General features: G+C 30.1%; 1 protein-coding gene across 1 annotated transcript; it reads right to left on the bottom strand.

Moving 5' to 3' along the window:
- Window positions 1-1,070: 1,070 nt before the first annotated feature.
- LOC117236479 (protein TAPT1 homolog) lies at window positions 1,071-4,143 on the bottom strand. Its single transcript, XM_033499477.1, has 7 exons — window positions 3,999-4,143; window positions 3,615-3,769; window positions 3,322-3,419; window positions 2,577-2,905; window positions 2,106-2,203; window positions 1,740-1,955; window positions 1,071-1,652 (listed from the first exon to the last, which is right to left on the bottom strand). Exons 1-7 carry the CDS (start codon window positions 4,141-4,143, stop codon window positions 1,284-1,286), a joined length of 1,410 nt encoding a protein of 469 aa, XP_033355368.1. The 3' UTR covers window positions 1,071-1,283.
- Between the last annotated feature and the right edge of the window lie 13,229 nt (window positions 4,144-17,372).

The following is a 17,372-nucleotide window of genomic DNA, read 5'->3' as shown; positions in this document are numbered from 1 at the left end:
AATATTACTTATTTTAGATATCAAATCACTTAATATTTTGAAGACGGGTAATAAAAACTTGTGAGAAATGCACCTTCCACTTTCAGAGAAAGATATAATTCTAGCATCCTCCGAGTATGCTAATATGGCCATAGTACTTAAAATGATTATTGAAAGATTACAAAATAATGTACAATGCCTACATAGGCATGAAACTTTTGAAAACAGCTTGTTACCATGGGTGACAGAAATGCAGGATCGCTTAAAAGAATTTGAGTTGTATGCTAGAGTAAGTTATAGTTCTTATGCCCTATTTACAGAAGTGAATCATTGTTAAATCTACTTTAACTATACTTTTAAATGATGGTAAATAATGGTGAATTAATATCATTATTAAAAAAATGAGGGAGAGTTTTATTATGGTAAAGAATTAAATTTATATAAATTTGCTTAAAATTATTGTTATTACTTATTACAAATATATCAATAAATAAGTTACATACAAATATTTTCTTATTTATGTTTATTAATCTTAAATTGAAAATCACAATGAAGTCAGAATTGATTGTGTTGCTCTTTTTTTTACAAATTGATTATATAAAATATAACATGAAACATAAAATATTTCAAATTACATAAAAGAACACGTATTTCAAAATATTACAATGATAACCCAGGGAATTTTCCTAAAATAAATTTTTTAAAATACACTAAAATTAAAATCAACTAATTTCTATGAATATTGCATATGTACTTTTAGAAAGTTACCACACTCAGAACATTCTTGGATCCTAGTAACTATCTATACATTTTGCGATCACCTGTGACTAGAGATAAACAACGCAGCAACATATCAGTGTACAATATCACATTTCCAAAGCACGAAGAAAATAAATTATCCTCTGCATTGTATAAAATGAAGAAGAAATTTAAACGAAGATGCACAGGTAAAAACTTAGCTAAAAGTTCTGTCTGTGGAGCAAAGCCAATAGAATATTCATAAGACATTACTTAATGAAAAATGTACGTCTAATATTTAATATATTAAAAAATACCACTGGTTCAATAAATATAAATATTTCATACAAGTATAAATGTGAACTATTTCTTTCTACATCTTTTATATACATAATAATATTCAAATCTTTTCCTGTAAAACACTACAGTCCTTAATTGAATTTATAGTCCAATAATTATCAATTACCAGTCCCAAGTAAGAAGAGGAACAAAATGTTATAAAAACATAATTACAATTTTGTTCTAAATTTTTTCATATTCATTTTCATATTTTTCATATTCAAATACTATTCCATACAATTATACGTCACTTTATTGTCCGATTTTTTGGAATGTGACAAGATTATATCACATGCTTTGCCAAGAATTATCAAGCTATTTAAGATCTTGAATGTCACCAGAATAAAATAGGCTAGAAGCAACAAAATTATATTGGCTGGTTGAACAGGTGGTGTAATAGTCGTACAAAGAACTCTTCCTATTGCAACTCCTAGAGGAAGGGGAATAAAACCCATCCTACGGGCTACTACATCTGATGGATCAGAGAAGGCGCTCTCCTGCCGAGTTTGAGCCATATCATAGGCTACTTTAATAGTATAATCTCTGTATACTGTTGAATGAAGTTCATTGAAACGAGTTATAAAGGCGTGTTTAACCTATTGTAGAAAGTAATTCGATAAATGACTTAAAAAGACAAGTTTCTTTCTGATGGTTATCTCTGAAAACTATGATAATCTATTTACCCAATCTACAAGGACTTCAGCAGAAAGCAACATTATACAATCTGGAAGAAGCACTGCGAGTCGTTCAGCTTTCCATGCATATTCCTTCATTGTTTGAAGATTTACAGCAAGAAGGAGCATCATTAAATGAAAACGTTCCCTTACGTCTGCACAAGATAGTTGAAAGAGATTGTTCTTGTCAAATTTCTTAAATACAGAACCTTTCAATTCTACAAACTGAAATAGAAGTTCATGCAATAGCATTATTATGTTCCACTGTAGAATGTGTGTTTCTTGATTTTTCTTATTATTTTTATACAAATAACTTTTTTTATTCAATTCTTTTAAAAATGCTCTATGAAGAGTAACATATTAGTAATGACTTACATTATTAGACATCATTATAGTGAGCAGAGCTTTGTTGCTACTGTTTATAGCAACATTCAAAGTTGTGGCTTGGAAAAGTACCAAAATACTGTGTAATACTATGAAAGTAAATATTGCATAGGAAAATATTAAAATCATTTATATCTCAATATAATGCACTCCATATAATATAACTGAAATATTTTCAATTTTTAGTGATAATAATGCACTATAAAGTTTGAAATGAATTGTAATTACTATTTTGATATTTTCAAGGTTAAAAGGTCTTAAAAAATTTGAGTTATACAATTAATACTTTCAATACTGTAGTTGTAATAGTGCTTTAATTTAAACATTCATTAAAATATAGAAAACTAATATCTTCAGTAATAAACCTAAATCAAAACCTCATAGATTCTAATAAATCTTCCAAAGTAATATTAAATGTAGCACAAAATTCTCTCCTACATCCAATGTTTATAGAAAGGATACAAACATAGGTAAAAGCAAACAATAGATGAGGTAGGATGCCCAAATGTTGAGATCTTGCTTGTGACTTTGATCTAGGCTCTGTAGCTGTCCAGAAAAGGGCATCTATTATATCTTGCCCAAAAGCACTGAATAATTTATCACCGACTTCCAACATATTATAAAATATGTAGAGTTTTATCACAGACTGACTTTTCACCAAATGGTACATCATCGAAGTGTCAACCTTCCATGTAGCTGCCCAACAGCTGATCACCACGATTCCTTTTAAAAGGTCACACATTTCTGCTGGTCTTAGGTATCGTTCTCCAACTCTTAAATCCCTCTTCTTTCTAGACCATAAATTTATTTTATATAGAATAGAATATGTGTAATCAAATTTTAATGTGGTATGAATGAACATTTGGGAGTATTTATGAATAGCTTTTGTCCCTTTTATGATTCATTATTTGTATAAATCTATAAAAAGTGATACTTAGCAATTGACCCAGGCTATATGAGCATAATAAATAAGGCAGATATTTAGGTGATCCCATTTAGCTGAGCCACCTTGTATATTACTTTAACTTTCAATCAATATCAATTTTGTTTTTCTACACACTTTCATATGACTTTATTTTCCTGATATCTGTGGATATTAATATCTTCCTTAGATGTATATATGACAATGTTTTTGTTTAGATATTCTATTGCATATATATGACATTGTCAATCTTGAACATGTTAACCAATATAAATATAAATTTACCCAAGACAATGCCATAGGGGTCTTGTAACCATTGTCCATAGTGCCATCATGAATCTTAGTGGTAAAAATGTATAAACAAATAGAAAAGAATCTGCACACTGCAACAGAAAATTGTTCTATTATACACTTATCTTTAACACACATACATATATATGACATAGAAGAACATTAATCTTAAATTCATGAAAGCATTAAGATTATGTGAAATACTATAAAAAATAATTAGATTACTTTTACAAACTGCATATTAAACTTATTTAATACTTATAAAGAAACATTCCATATATGCGTACTTGCAAAAATCCATAGGCCATAAATTTTTCAACTTCTTTTGGAATTTTCATAAATGAATAAAGTTTTTCTCTCCTTGCAGAGAAACTTTCCTCATCATTCTCTAACTGATAGCCTCTTGTTAATTCTGTTCGTAGAAATTGTGTAAGAGACACACCTGTAATGACAATGAAAAACATTTACAATATAAAAATTTACAAAAAAAAAGAAAAGATTGCTTTTAGAACCTATATTTCTTAAACATTTTTATTCATCTTAGTAAGCACCATAAGCTCTTAAAGTCTTAGTTCCCTCATTTTATAACACTCTGTACATTATTACGAAAAATTTATAATTTCATGTTAATAAACAATTTACCAAACAGATGACAGTTCAAACAAAATTACCTGGTTTTCTATGCTGATATTCTCCAACGTTTAATTGGGCTTTCATATCTTGAATTTTATTAAGATGACTATCCAATTGTTTCGTAGGTTTAATTTTTACGTACGTTTTATCAGTATAACTTCGCCAATTTTCTTCGGTATTCATTTCTGCGTATTTTTTTATTATTATTTCCTAACCTCAAAATTTCTCGTTTCACTATAGGACCGCTTTTAACTTTAAATTTCTCGTCTCCTGTTGATTTATTCCTAATTATTTAAATTACTTCTTTACTTCTAAATCTCGATTCGCCGATTATGTAAAGGATCAAGTTATAATTTTCTTTGCAAAACATTATATAAATTAAAATCGCTCTATATCTATGAACATGAACTAACACGGACGAATAAGAACATTTAGCATAAAAATAATGTCTCTACCTATGGATCGTTTGCGTAAGTGACGTTTATATTGAACTTTTTGCAATATTGACCCTCAAGCGTTTTTTAAAGTGTAAATTGTTTTATATTATTCTTGTATCTTGGATTTATTTTATTTTGTTTTGATTCATCTTATTACATAATAAAGAATTCATCGATAGTACAAATTACTACTACAAAGTAATATATAATATGTCGTATGCTATGTGCTATATAATATAATATAATATGTTACTATACCCAAGTACTAATTACTGAATGTGACACGTTTAGTCTGTAATTGAAATATACGTATTAGAAGATACATTATATTATAAAAATAATTTGATAGCTACAATTTTTAAATAGAAAATAGATATTTATCTAATCTAAATTTATCAGTTTGCTAAATAATATCTTATAACCTTCAAATGTTTAAATATAAGTTAATCATTTACTGTATGCTAAGTTTGAATTTGTAATGTAACTCATAATATACTATTACTAATTATAGCTTAATATAAATAATTACTACTTAATAAGTAATGTAATATAAATAAATAATATATATAAAAAAAATATATGTATTTATATAAAATATAAATAAATATTAATGAAATGATAAGTTATAGGATATAGGTTATAAACTCATTTATAATAAATTTCACAACTTTGACTGAAGTAGTTGAAATAGTTGAGATGTAACTTATAAAATTTATATGTATAACATGCTTTATTACTGAATTTACTCTTGTTATGCAAGAGAATTTACTACTGGTACAGTAAATTTATATATGTAGCATAAACATACAGATATATAAAATAATATAGAATATTTATTAATTAATATTAATTTATATTAATAATAATAATTAATATTAATATTTATTTATTAATATTAATTTGACATTTTGTGATGAGAAGTTTACGTCTCTGAATATCAGTTTTCTTCTCTACAACTTGTACGAAGTAAACCACCGCCCATATGTCGTTTGGATTAAGGATTACTGTGCACTCCTTTGCTTAGGCGGCTATAGCCTTTCTTTCGTGTAAGGAGGTTTGCTCGCGTCAGGGATATTTTGTCCGATTTTTAATTGTTAATAACTAAAAAACAAAGCCAAAAACGCAATTTCTTTATTCTTAATTTTCGTCTTATTTCGGCATCAAGAATCACCCCTTAAATTATGAAAAATCTGTAGCCAAATACCCTGTTTATATGAACTTGTGGTAGATATAAAGATTATACATATATAAAATATCGTAAAAATAGTCATCTTTATGCTTCCTATTTATTAATCAATTTCGTTTAATTAAATTAAATATGACACATATTAAATTGCTAATATGTAATTAGCGCAGGTAATTACATTTCAAATCCTTAAATTTTCTTCGTCCAAAATAAACATATTATCACACGTGTGTTTACTTTTCACGTGCATACTTTTCTTTGTTTGGGAAATAATATATTCGTTCACTTTATTATTGAAAAAGTAAAAGGTTTTCAGGAATCTTATGACTCCTATTCGTACACAGTTGACTTACCTCACGCCCCGCCTCTTCCATTGAAATTGAGGGGGCAAGCTACACAGCAGTTGTATGTCGAAAATCGAACCGATGAGATGTTTTCATGTCACTCCGCGTCAGGTATCGATTCTTCCAGTACTTCGTACATTCTTTCATGCTTAACTTCGTTTAATTAACGTATGTACGTTCATATTCAATAATTTTTAGCATTCTAATTTATTCTAATCTATCATCTGATCATCTCTTTTTCTTTGCCCGTATTTTTGGTCGTGACATTTGCCGGTAGTTCGTATAATGAGCTTTCAAAACGCAATTTGATTTTGATCATTGTTTTATTTTTATATAATTTATTCTCTTTATACATTTATTTTAAAGCTTTCGTCTTCTTTTGTGCATATTATTGGTCCATTGGATGCATTAGAATGGATTAGAGAACGTTACGAAATTCGAAAGGGCGCTGTGATCGATGATGAATCCGTTAACTTGTGATGATTTGGTAACATTTGATTTATTTTAATAAAGGCAAGTGTATTTATAAGTTTATCTCTTATGAATCATTGCTAACATTTATTCAAGTATTTAATCAATATCTGCATTTTTAACGAATAATTAACGTTACTAACACTTAATAAGACAAAGTATGCGATAAAAATACGAATATCAAACTACGTTAAAGAAATCATTTCTTTTTATTTCAAGTATCAATTGGTTTTTTATTTCAAGTAAATCGAATAATTTTTTTTCATTGTTTAATACTAATTTAATGTGGATTTTCTAGATTTTGTCATATTTTATGTTTTACTGCCTTTTTCGCCAATTTTCTATAATAATGTCGTCATTTTACTTTTTTCAGGAATTTTTGTGATATTTAATAATAAATATTTAATAATAATAATAAGAACGCTGTCAGAGGCATATTTAAACACATTCTGAGCATCGCATCTTTTTCCTATTGCGCAGTTTTGTTTAACCGTTAAAAAACACACTATGTTTTATTAGTATGAAGCATATTTGAAACCGTAATGCTGGACATTCAGAGCATATTTTGCACAAATCAATTTTTTTAAATATTGGTAGATATTTGATAATATTAGAAAGTATTGTACAATGCGTAATAATATATTACATTATATATTCCACATTATTAACATGATATTCTTCTATCTGTGATAGATTAGTAATAATTAATCAACGATTTTATAAAAACAACGTTTTCTTCAACGAACACTTGATACTCGGTACGAAGAAGGAGAAAACCCCTACCCTTTAAAAACTTTTCTTTTAGAGAATTTCTATGACCACAGGCAATGTGGTCGCTGCGTTTTATCGTTTTCAATATCTTTTTTCACGAGCTGTCATTAAATTTAATTACAATAATCATACACAAAATTAGAGTCAGCGTGTCCATCAATTGTGATATAAACGGACGCGACTTTTATTTTTGTTTTTTCTTATACATCTTTTTTTGAAACATTTTAAATCGCAAGAGAATAAAGTCTATCCTGAAGTTCAAGAATATAAGTATTTTTGTATATTCCACTATAATTTAATTTATTATTTGTGCTTTAACCAAACTACTAGCAACTTCTTTTAAAATGAGATGTTAAAGATTTAATAATGAAATCTACTTCACACGTGTTTTACGTTGTTCACAAATCATTAGGTTCTCAATTTCTACATCTTTAATTCATATCTTAGAGTCGTTAGCTGTTGATTTCCGTCTTATGAGAATTAAAGGTCATGGTCTGGACGTCGTACACAATTTTCTTTTTTTTTTTGTAGATCATTTACAATCAATTCTCTTTGAGAATTATAAGTAAATTCTTTTGGCGTGCTCTCCCGATGCTTTCCTGGGATATAGATGACTGATTAATTCTATAACTTGCAGAGATGAGAAAGGTTTAATAGGAGGAGACATCTGGAAGGGCGAGTGCAAGTATTCCGTTATTTCGGCGGCAATAGTGGAGGAATACGGTTTGAAGACATTAGTTAGGTGACTTGCAGACAAGTTGGCTTCTTGTATAGGGCTACGCGCCCATCCACCTTGTGGACAGCGAATTGGAGGGATTATTTGCGGAGGACGAGTGAGTTTCCTGGATGCCTTCCATAGTGAGTAGTTGGAGTCGGCTGTGGGAGACAGATTAGCAAGATATTTTTGAAAACAGTCATTTTTGTAATTTTGGAGGATTTTGATTAGTTTTCTTGTTGCGTTATTTAGCTTGCGCTTGTTTCCATGTGTTCTATGACTTTGCCATACTCTTCTAAGTCTGCGTTTTTCTGAGATTTTTATTATTATGTAACGAGGGTGTTCATGTTTATTGACAAAACATTTAGTAGGGGTGGAAGAACGGATCGCGTTTATTATGCTGGTGTTTAAATATTCCATGGCTGCTTCTATATCTTCATTTGTTTCTAGGGATATTGAGGCTGATGTTGAATGAGATGTTGATGAGAGCTGCCAGTTTGTGAGTTAGTTATGAATAAAGCCATTAGGTTGATTTTCGATAATTGTTGAGTTAATTGTTGCTATGACGGGTGAATGATCTGAAGAGAGTTCCACAGAAGAGTTGATTTGGATATATCTTGGCGAGATGTTTTTAGTTATAAAGAAGTCTAATAAGTCAGATAGTTTGTTAATGTCAGTGAGCCAGTAAGTGGGTTCGTTTGTACTGAGGTAATTATATCTGTTGGCGTTAATGCATTTCAAAAGATTTTTATCTCTTATTGTGATAAGTCTGCTGCCCCATTGCGTATGCTTAGCGTTATAGTCTCCTCCAGCTATGAATCTATTGCCCAGGTCTCCGAGGAATTTATCGAAGTCTTCTTTGGAAATAGAATGTCTAGGAGGGCAATATACTGCTGATGTGGATACTTTAAGTCAAAATTATATCCAGAAACCACATAAATCGAAAGCAAATCATATAATAGAAGTAATAGAAAATAAAGGGGGATGTACCCATTATTAAATAAGTATATATGTTTGATAAGTAATTATGGCTAGTTACAATTTATGTTGATTATTATTTTCTTATTGTACATGTGCTATTATTTCGTTCTTAAAATAAATCTGTTTTTTGTTACACACTGAACCTCATAATATTTTTAATTATTTTCAACGAACCGCATATTCTGAACTCATAATGTTTTGATATTATACGTTACAGACGAAAAACTTTACACGTGTCATTGAGAAATTAAAGATAGCTCACATGGGCCATCTCTTTGACGAGGAGTGTAAACAAAAGATCGTTGCCTGGCCGCCACATACGAAGGACAAAGGCACCAAGAAGCAGTCATCAAGAGTAGGATTATTCCTCCGCTTTATGATACTCCCAGCTGATAGTATGACCGCCGGATACGACGGGGCAGATTTATCTAGGCAGATCCGTGTAAACAGATTCACAGATCAGATACCAACAATCAGTTGTAGTGTACGGTTCTCCTCTGCTTACGAAGATCAACGGTCATGGATTCGTAATAGATTCATCAAGTACGGCTCGTCTCCGTCTCACGAGGTTCAAAGGTTGTGATTTGACCGTCAGGTACGACATAACAGGTGATATTGTATTATATCTAGAAGGGACAGTTCCTTGATAGTTACGCATCCAACAAATTCATATAGTCCACTTTGTCCTTCGCAATCTAATTGTGAGTCGCATGCACTTTTATTCCTCTGGTCACTCAATCATGTCGCAGAAAGTTGCATGCATTTTTGTTCCTCTAGTCACACAGATGAAAGGTCCGAATCGACACGGGTAACTGACTGTAATACATACAATTCTTTACGAGCATATTTTTTGTTTTTTTTTTATTATTATTTACAATTTGTGCAGCTGGGCATTCGGTAAATTTATGAGCATATTCATTATGACAGCAAATAATACCTTTTTTATGTCTTGCTTTATTTATGTTTTATTTACTAATTCAGGATAGGTTTTTCTACTTGTTTTTAAATCTTGTTTTTACATGTTGATAATGTATTAACAACTAATATATATATAATTATAATATTGACATAATATTACAATATAAGCATTGATATGAATAAATTAATATTAATAATTAGTATATGTATCTATGATTAAAAATCACAAAATAAATTCATTATACGTAATGTATAATAATCTTTTGTAGCGAAGAAGTCTGATACCCTCAAACTTCGTTACTATGAAAATTGATATATAATTTTATCATCCGTTTTGTCATAATATGGTGAAACTTTATCACTCGAGTCCCATATCCAGTACAATTTTAGTAAAATTTGAAACGTGAAATGTCAAAGTATCGAAGTCTAACTTTGTCCGTTCAATGTATCAAATTTCACGTGTAAGATTACACTTCGCCAATAGGCAGATATCAGAATCAAAACAAAGTTTGATGGTTCTTTGTGTTTCTAAAGATGTGTTTTGGTGAAGGAATCGTCTGAAGGTATTTCTATTAATATTTCACTTGCTAGAATTCACTATTATTCATTGAAGTAAATATTATTTGCATCGAATCTTAATCTGTTTGGTAATAAATATATTCTTTATTAATTTCTTTCATCCAAGTTTAGCAGTTTAGTAATGTAGTCACTTAATAAAGTAAAGTAGATTATAAAGTAAATTTATTAAAATGTAAAATGAAATGAGAGTATAGAATCAAAGAAAATATTATTTAGCCTGTTAGATACAAAGTACAATAGATACATTAATCCTATTTTAGTTTAAACCTCCTCATGTTCATTACCTTATTCACGTGCTCAGGTGCTACTTAGATGGCAATAGGCATGATGACTAGTTTATAAGCTTAAACAGTTCCTCAACGACTGAATTGCAACTGTTCGGTTAGGGTTGCGAACCTTGAACGATATTAACGCTCAAGATACAAGGAGATCAACGACTTCTAGTATGCTTATGATTTGTATGTTTATTTATTTAGTATTTAGTATGAAAGTTTAGTTTAAACGTAAGCGAGAGTTTTTAAACGTAAGCGTGAGCGTGTTGAACCTTCAGTCCTTTCTCGAAGTGCCTGGTGCTCATATTTTAGGTGTCGGTTTAAGGAGTGGGTTTAGGGGAGGTTAGGGTCCTGTTTAGGTGAGAATCTGTCTGTCCGGTCTTGTGACTATCAAACTGTCGTGGGCATCTCGCAAGTTTTTTTTTTATTTAGTTTACATTCACAATTTGCCCAATTTGGACATTTGGTAGAATATCTCGCAAGTAGTGCGCCTTGTTCGTATCTGGTCGAAGGTGCGTAGCGTAACGTCCCGGTAGAGACATTAACCGATGATCTGTTGTAGAGGTCTCGTTAAGTGTCGAAGTTTATACTATATGTATATGCTACTGAGCGAACCCGCGAAGCGCTTAAGAAAACTAAGTTATCGACGTGGTCCGAGTTGTAGACTTTATAATGTACAATGTGGCAAATTTCACCTTCTCAAAAATAGCAGTTCTGCTATCCATATTGCAAACTAAATATAATCTTATATCCCCAACATAGAGGATAATATATTTTAGAGATCTTTGTTGTCTTCATTTCCTGTCGGGTAAAGTTTAGTTTAGAATAGATTAATTTTTCATTAATCTTACGATGAATAGTCATGTTTCCCGGATATACATCAGCGCATTATACAGCCACATAACATGGCCGTTGTTTTATGTATAATTTTATGACTGTATCGGTAATTTTATAGCACTGCATTTTGCAGTATCATGATATTTTAAAGCTTTTTGTTAATATACAAGGTGTTCAGTGAAATGGTGGTGGTCTACATTATCCCCTTTAACTGAAATTTCGTATTATCCTTGATTCTTTGAAATTTACCATAATCTTATTTTCTTTCGAAATTTTAACTTCGAAGACTACGAAAGGATAAAATAGTCAGGTATTGTGAAAGCATTTAATCAAACCATCGATCGATTAAATAGTTAATTAAACATAAGTACAGTATCATATTGTTAAAATGTTTTCTATGATTTTATTTGTAGATGTTCGCCTAGTGCCATATATGAATTTGGGAGAAACTATTGGTCGACGTTCTGGGTAGTTCAATTGGGAAAGCAAACGGGACGATCCTGGTTCGATTTATGAAAGCTAATCGACTTTCCGTATTTCCCGAGTTTTCTATTCCCGAGATTGCTTTCAATAGCATAACGTACTGTTGATTTCATAGCATCGTAACTGATATTGAAGATATTCAATGACCTATGACCTATCCGTAGTTTTCATTTATTCATACACGAGGAACGTCGTCAGTGTCACGTAATTTTTAGGGTTGGTTGGTGAAAATAAAATATAGTTGAGTCGTAACACAATAATTAACTTTGTTTTAATCAACCTTTATTGTGAATTCACCAATCACAATGTAATACGCACTGAATTAGCATAAATCACAATTCACTCTAACCACGTTATGTAAGACTTAGTTACAACAATACATTAAGTACGCGACTTATAAGGGTAGAGACCTATATAGATATGTTGACTATTCTAAGGATACAGAATAAGTGAAGTTTTACTGACGATACTGTGTCTGAGGAAAGTTAGGGGTGGGGGGTGTCTAAGGACACGGGACTATCGAATTTGTTGATGACAATTTTAGTTAGGGAAGTGGGGGCATTAGACACCGTCTCCGATTGGATAATAAGACGGTTGGTGGACCAGGAAGGTCCTCGTGAGAAAGTTGCTAACGGAACATATCAGACGTGAGGAATACCAACTTTCAGCCACTAAATATCATAGCGATTGTTTTATATATTTTATCATTAGACCGAGGATTTTTGTGCAAATTCATATTTTTATGAACCTAATTAAACAAATGAAAAGTAGAAATTTGACGGTAAACATTAAGCAGCTTGTTTTAAACGTGGCATAATAGCACGGTAACGGTGCTATTCGATATCCATCGAGCAAAGTCTAAAAGTATTTAAAATATTTATCACCCAGTGAATATTGCAATAAGCATTGTGCTTTGAATATCTTTTATATTTTTGCATATTATCTGCATAATGTCTACTTTCACATTCCAGTATAATCTACAAACGCAGGAACTTCTGCAGTCTGCATATATAGATTTTTTTTTTATTTTTTTTTATTTATTTATTTACATTTTACAATTTGTCCAGTAGGACATTTGGTAAAATATTATAGCTTAGTGATATAGTATTATAACATGTGGATGGCTACCCCCAGTGGGATACCATCTTCGAATTTGATTGATTTATTTCTTTAATTATCTCAGATAATACGTGTTTGTTAGGTTATGTCCTTTGTGAGATCTGTTGGATGTTTCCTTTTTAATCTTTTTTTTATGCTTGATGTGTCAACCGTTTCCGCTGCCAGCCGGTTTCGGTGCGTTGCTATTCTTTCTCCGTGCCTTCTTGCACTTTTGTTAATCTCCTTCTTGACCGTTGGTATTCCTAGGTCTTTCCGAATGTCCTCGTTCCTAACGTACCATGGCGCGTTTACTATTGTTCTGAGTATTTTCGATTGCGTTGCCTCTATTTTGGTTATATGGCTCATCTGCATATATAGATGATACTGCGTTATCGGTCAATGAATTTTTGTCAACGAAAGATGATCGGAGATACGAACTGATTCTCTTATCGAGTAGGTTTCTTTCCCTTATCTTTTTTGTCGGTTTATTCTTCTGTGGCGTCGTCTTATCGTATAAAATTAAATAATACTTCCAATGATTGAAACACATACTTCGATCATTCTAACGTTTCGATATCGAGCAGGCACATTTTGAATCGACAGATATAGCAAAAGAGTCAACAAACACCGAAACCCCCTAATCACTGGACTACTTGATACGACGGACCAGATTCGCAGGCTGAAGAGGCACTACCCGCTAGACCTAAACGTTAGATTCAATTAGTTATCTAAATTAAGTAATATTCACTTATTTATAATACTTACTTATAAATTATACTTATCTATAATAAGTATTAACTTATTATAAATAATCAGCCATGTCACTGCGCCACGCCAGAAAAATTACTGAAAATCCTCAACGCGAGAATTAATTGTAATTTTAATAAATAAATAAATAAATAAAAAAAAACATTTTGAATCAGATGATTCTGCATGGTCGATCGATCTCCAATTATGCTACTGCGACTCGTCGATATGTAATGTTATAACCATATAATACATATTATATATATTGTTTGTATATATCAGATTCGTTTCAAATTTTGCCAATATAATTATTATATTATTATTATTATTATTATTATATACAATATAAAATATGTATATATATATTGAACCAGATTCAACACAATAAAAAGGAGGAAAAAGTTTACATAAACGCATGACATAACCTTGTTTTTGAGTTACAGCTTATTCTGTGATACTACACATTACATAAGTCAAAAATTTCGTAAGAAACGGATGGGTCATGCTGTTTTCAACCTTAATGTCAGCTCGCTTATCAGATCTGAATCCATTCAATTACAGGTTACAGAGATATTTAATGTTTATTGTTCACAAAACGTCAGTTGATGATGTTAGAACGTTTTGTAAACGCGACGATCAAAGCAACTGCATACGATGCATTCGCGCTTCTGTCGAAGCTAAACCTGTTTCGTTAAAGATAAATGAAAAACTATTACAGCAAAAACTATGCTTATTTACATCTTTGCTTCATTTTCTACGTCATCTTATGCAAAGATTGCAAAATATTTATTGGAAACGTTGCATGCGAATAGCTAATTACTGACTATATATTCAAGTTGCAATGCATATTAAGATCAGTTAAGAAATGCATATATATATTGACCCACATATGGAAAAGTTCAAGATCACTGTTAATTTATTCTAATTTTTCGTCAAGTGTACGTAATAAACATAATCCATATGCACAAATGCAAAGAAATATAGTCTTGTAAGTTTTATATACATTTTGCAAGTGAACGCAAATTTCATTATTAGAATCACCAGTGTTTCGTTACGGTGTAACGAATTTTCAACAAGTTTCGTCTGACGCATACAATATATGCTTATAAATTTCTCGCGATAACCGTATCTATACGTAACAGATATGAATCTCATACGCGATTCTAAGAGTTTAAGAAAGAAATATGAGAAAAGTAACAATATTTAAATGTCAGAATTTTTCTAATTAAACACGATCCTTTTTTCTACGACGACGCAAGGCGGCGATTATCCTCGTATTAAGTTTCCATTGCCGTGCAGATATTGTCTGGCACCAGTAAGAAAGGCCAACTCGACGATTTTTACAATTTCTACCGAGTTCTATTTTTCTCTATAATCGCAACGAAGCGATTAACGTTAATAACCTCGGACAAAGTTATTAACATTCGTATCCGAACGTACGATGTATGTATATATATATATATATATATTTTGTTTCTCAGATTCGTTTCAAATACAATTACGATAGCTGTGTCTCGTTACAGAGTTAATGAGATTTCAAAATGATTTGCAGGAAGGAAGGAAATAATAGATGCACAAAATTGTTTATTTTATATTATTTTACTGAATTATGTTATGTAGATGCCGCGAATCATGCTTTAGAATCGAACTTCTGTATTATGGGAAGTTTGGCATTATCCGCAGATTTAAATGACCTTGAACTTCCCGCTCGGTATTTTGAAAATAGTTTCAATCTATTACAGCAGCATTTCTATTAGGCATTATGTCTGTTCGATCTTTCGTTACCTTAAACCCTTTCTCATCTTCAGGAATGGAGCTTCTCCTGAACATTCTTTTTCAAAACAAACCTTTTGCAAGCTCTCATGAGCATTAAAAACACTTCTATCACAATTTTGTGCCAGTCGCACAGCTATCCATTACTTGTAACGAGAGTTTGTATTCTTTTTTCATCCGCAGATTCGCCCTTTAATTTATCAAAAATTGACTTAGCCCGATAGCATATCGTTCTGCGATCAAGTGGACATTTTTTAATCCGTAATAGGTCGCCACGTCATAACTTTAACAAAGTTCCCATTTCAGCAGCGAGCGGACCTCATAAATCAACCGAATGACCTTCCTTTATCACTATTACAAAACGTCTAAGAAGACGTTGGAACTCTGACTCCATTTTCGAAAAGTTTTATGATTTCTAATTAAGCCTGTAAGTTTATAACGTTTCTTTTCTCGTAAATAGAATTCTGTGATGAAGGAGGTGATTGACGTCTCGATGTCATCATTAATGATATTTTTAATAAATTTTAATAAATTTCATACCACTTGACTATAAATATGCTGCCATTTATGCTAGTTTTATATAGAATTACAATCGTAATTTTAATAAATTTTAATAAATTTCATACCACTTGACTATAAATATGCTGTCATTTATGCTAGTTTTATATATAATTACAGTCTTATAACGTAAGTTGTATTATTGAACAACGTTATAAAAACTGTAACGTTGCGACAATTATATGTAAATAAAATTGCAATTATAATATTTACTATTTAGCTAATTATTATTATTATATAATATAATTATAATGAAATACCATTATATATTATTATATTATAATACAATATTATTATATAGTATTATGTAATAATATTAGATTATATAATTTTATTAATTATTATATATCATATAATGTAATTATAATATAATACTATTAATATATAATATAATAACATAATAATATAATAATATTAATATTAGATTATATAATTTTATTAATTATTATATATCATATAATGTAATTATAATATAATACTATTAATATATAATATAATAACATAATAATATAATAATATTAATGTAGTTTGCAATATTATATAATAATATTTTATAATATTATATTATATTATAATATATTATATTTATATATATTTATTATATTATAATATTATATAATAATATTGCAAATTACATTAATATTATTATATAATACTATATAATAATATTGTATTATAATATAATTATATATAATGGTATTTCATTATAATTATATTATATAATAATAATAATTAACTAAATATTAAATATTATATTATTATACTAATGATATAATAAAATAGGTCATAAATTTCTAATTACAGATTATAAGTATCACTGAAATTGTTTTTCTTTTTTTGTAATCTATTGATATAGGCATATTTTTCCTTCAATAGCTCAAGGTTTCTTCGATGATATAGCTCTCTTATTTGTAATAACTCTCCAAATATTTCAAGAAATGTATTCGATTCCAATTCTAAGAGCTGGCTTCACCGTCGATGTCATTATTTGTATCGTGAATAATCGGCGTGGAAAAATAAAAAAATCAAATATTGTTGATTTCCCTGGTCAACGTAATCTTGTTAAGCAAATCTTAAGTTTATTCTTAATTTTCAGGAAGTACTACATTGTAACCGATATATGCAAAAAATTCCGGCGAATGACTGGAAAGTACTGCAATCACATCATCTGTTTCATATGTATTTATTAATTTGATCTCGGGAGTGGGATAGTATACACTGTAAGTCGACTAGAAATTTACC

This window comes from Bombus vosnesenskii, unplaced genomic scaffold (genome assembly GCF_011952255.1).
Source record: "Bombus vosnesenskii isolate JDL3184/JDL3185 unplaced genomic scaffold, Bvos_JDL3184-5_v1.1 scf7180000013349, whole genome shotgun sequence".
Classification (NCBI taxonomy): domain Eukaryota; kingdom Metazoa; phylum Arthropoda; class Insecta; order Hymenoptera; family Apidae; genus Bombus; species Bombus vosnesenskii.
This window is presented reverse-complemented; position numbering and strand designations above follow the sequence as displayed.

Bases quoted from the DNA above. Each gene is read 5' to 3' on its own strand.
- LOC117236479 (XM_033499477.1), bottom strand. From the start codon at position 4,143: ATGAATACCGAAGAAAATTGGCGAAGTTATACTGATAAAACGTACGTA. The intron at 3,420-3,614 runs GTACGCATATAT...TTTCTGTTGCAG, and splicing joins TGGCCTATGGATTTTTGCAA to TGTGCAGATTCTTTTCTATT. The intron at 2,204-2,576 runs GTATCCTTTCTA...TTACTTTCATAG, and splicing joins GTTTGCTTTTACCTATGTTT to TATTACACAGTATTTTGGTA.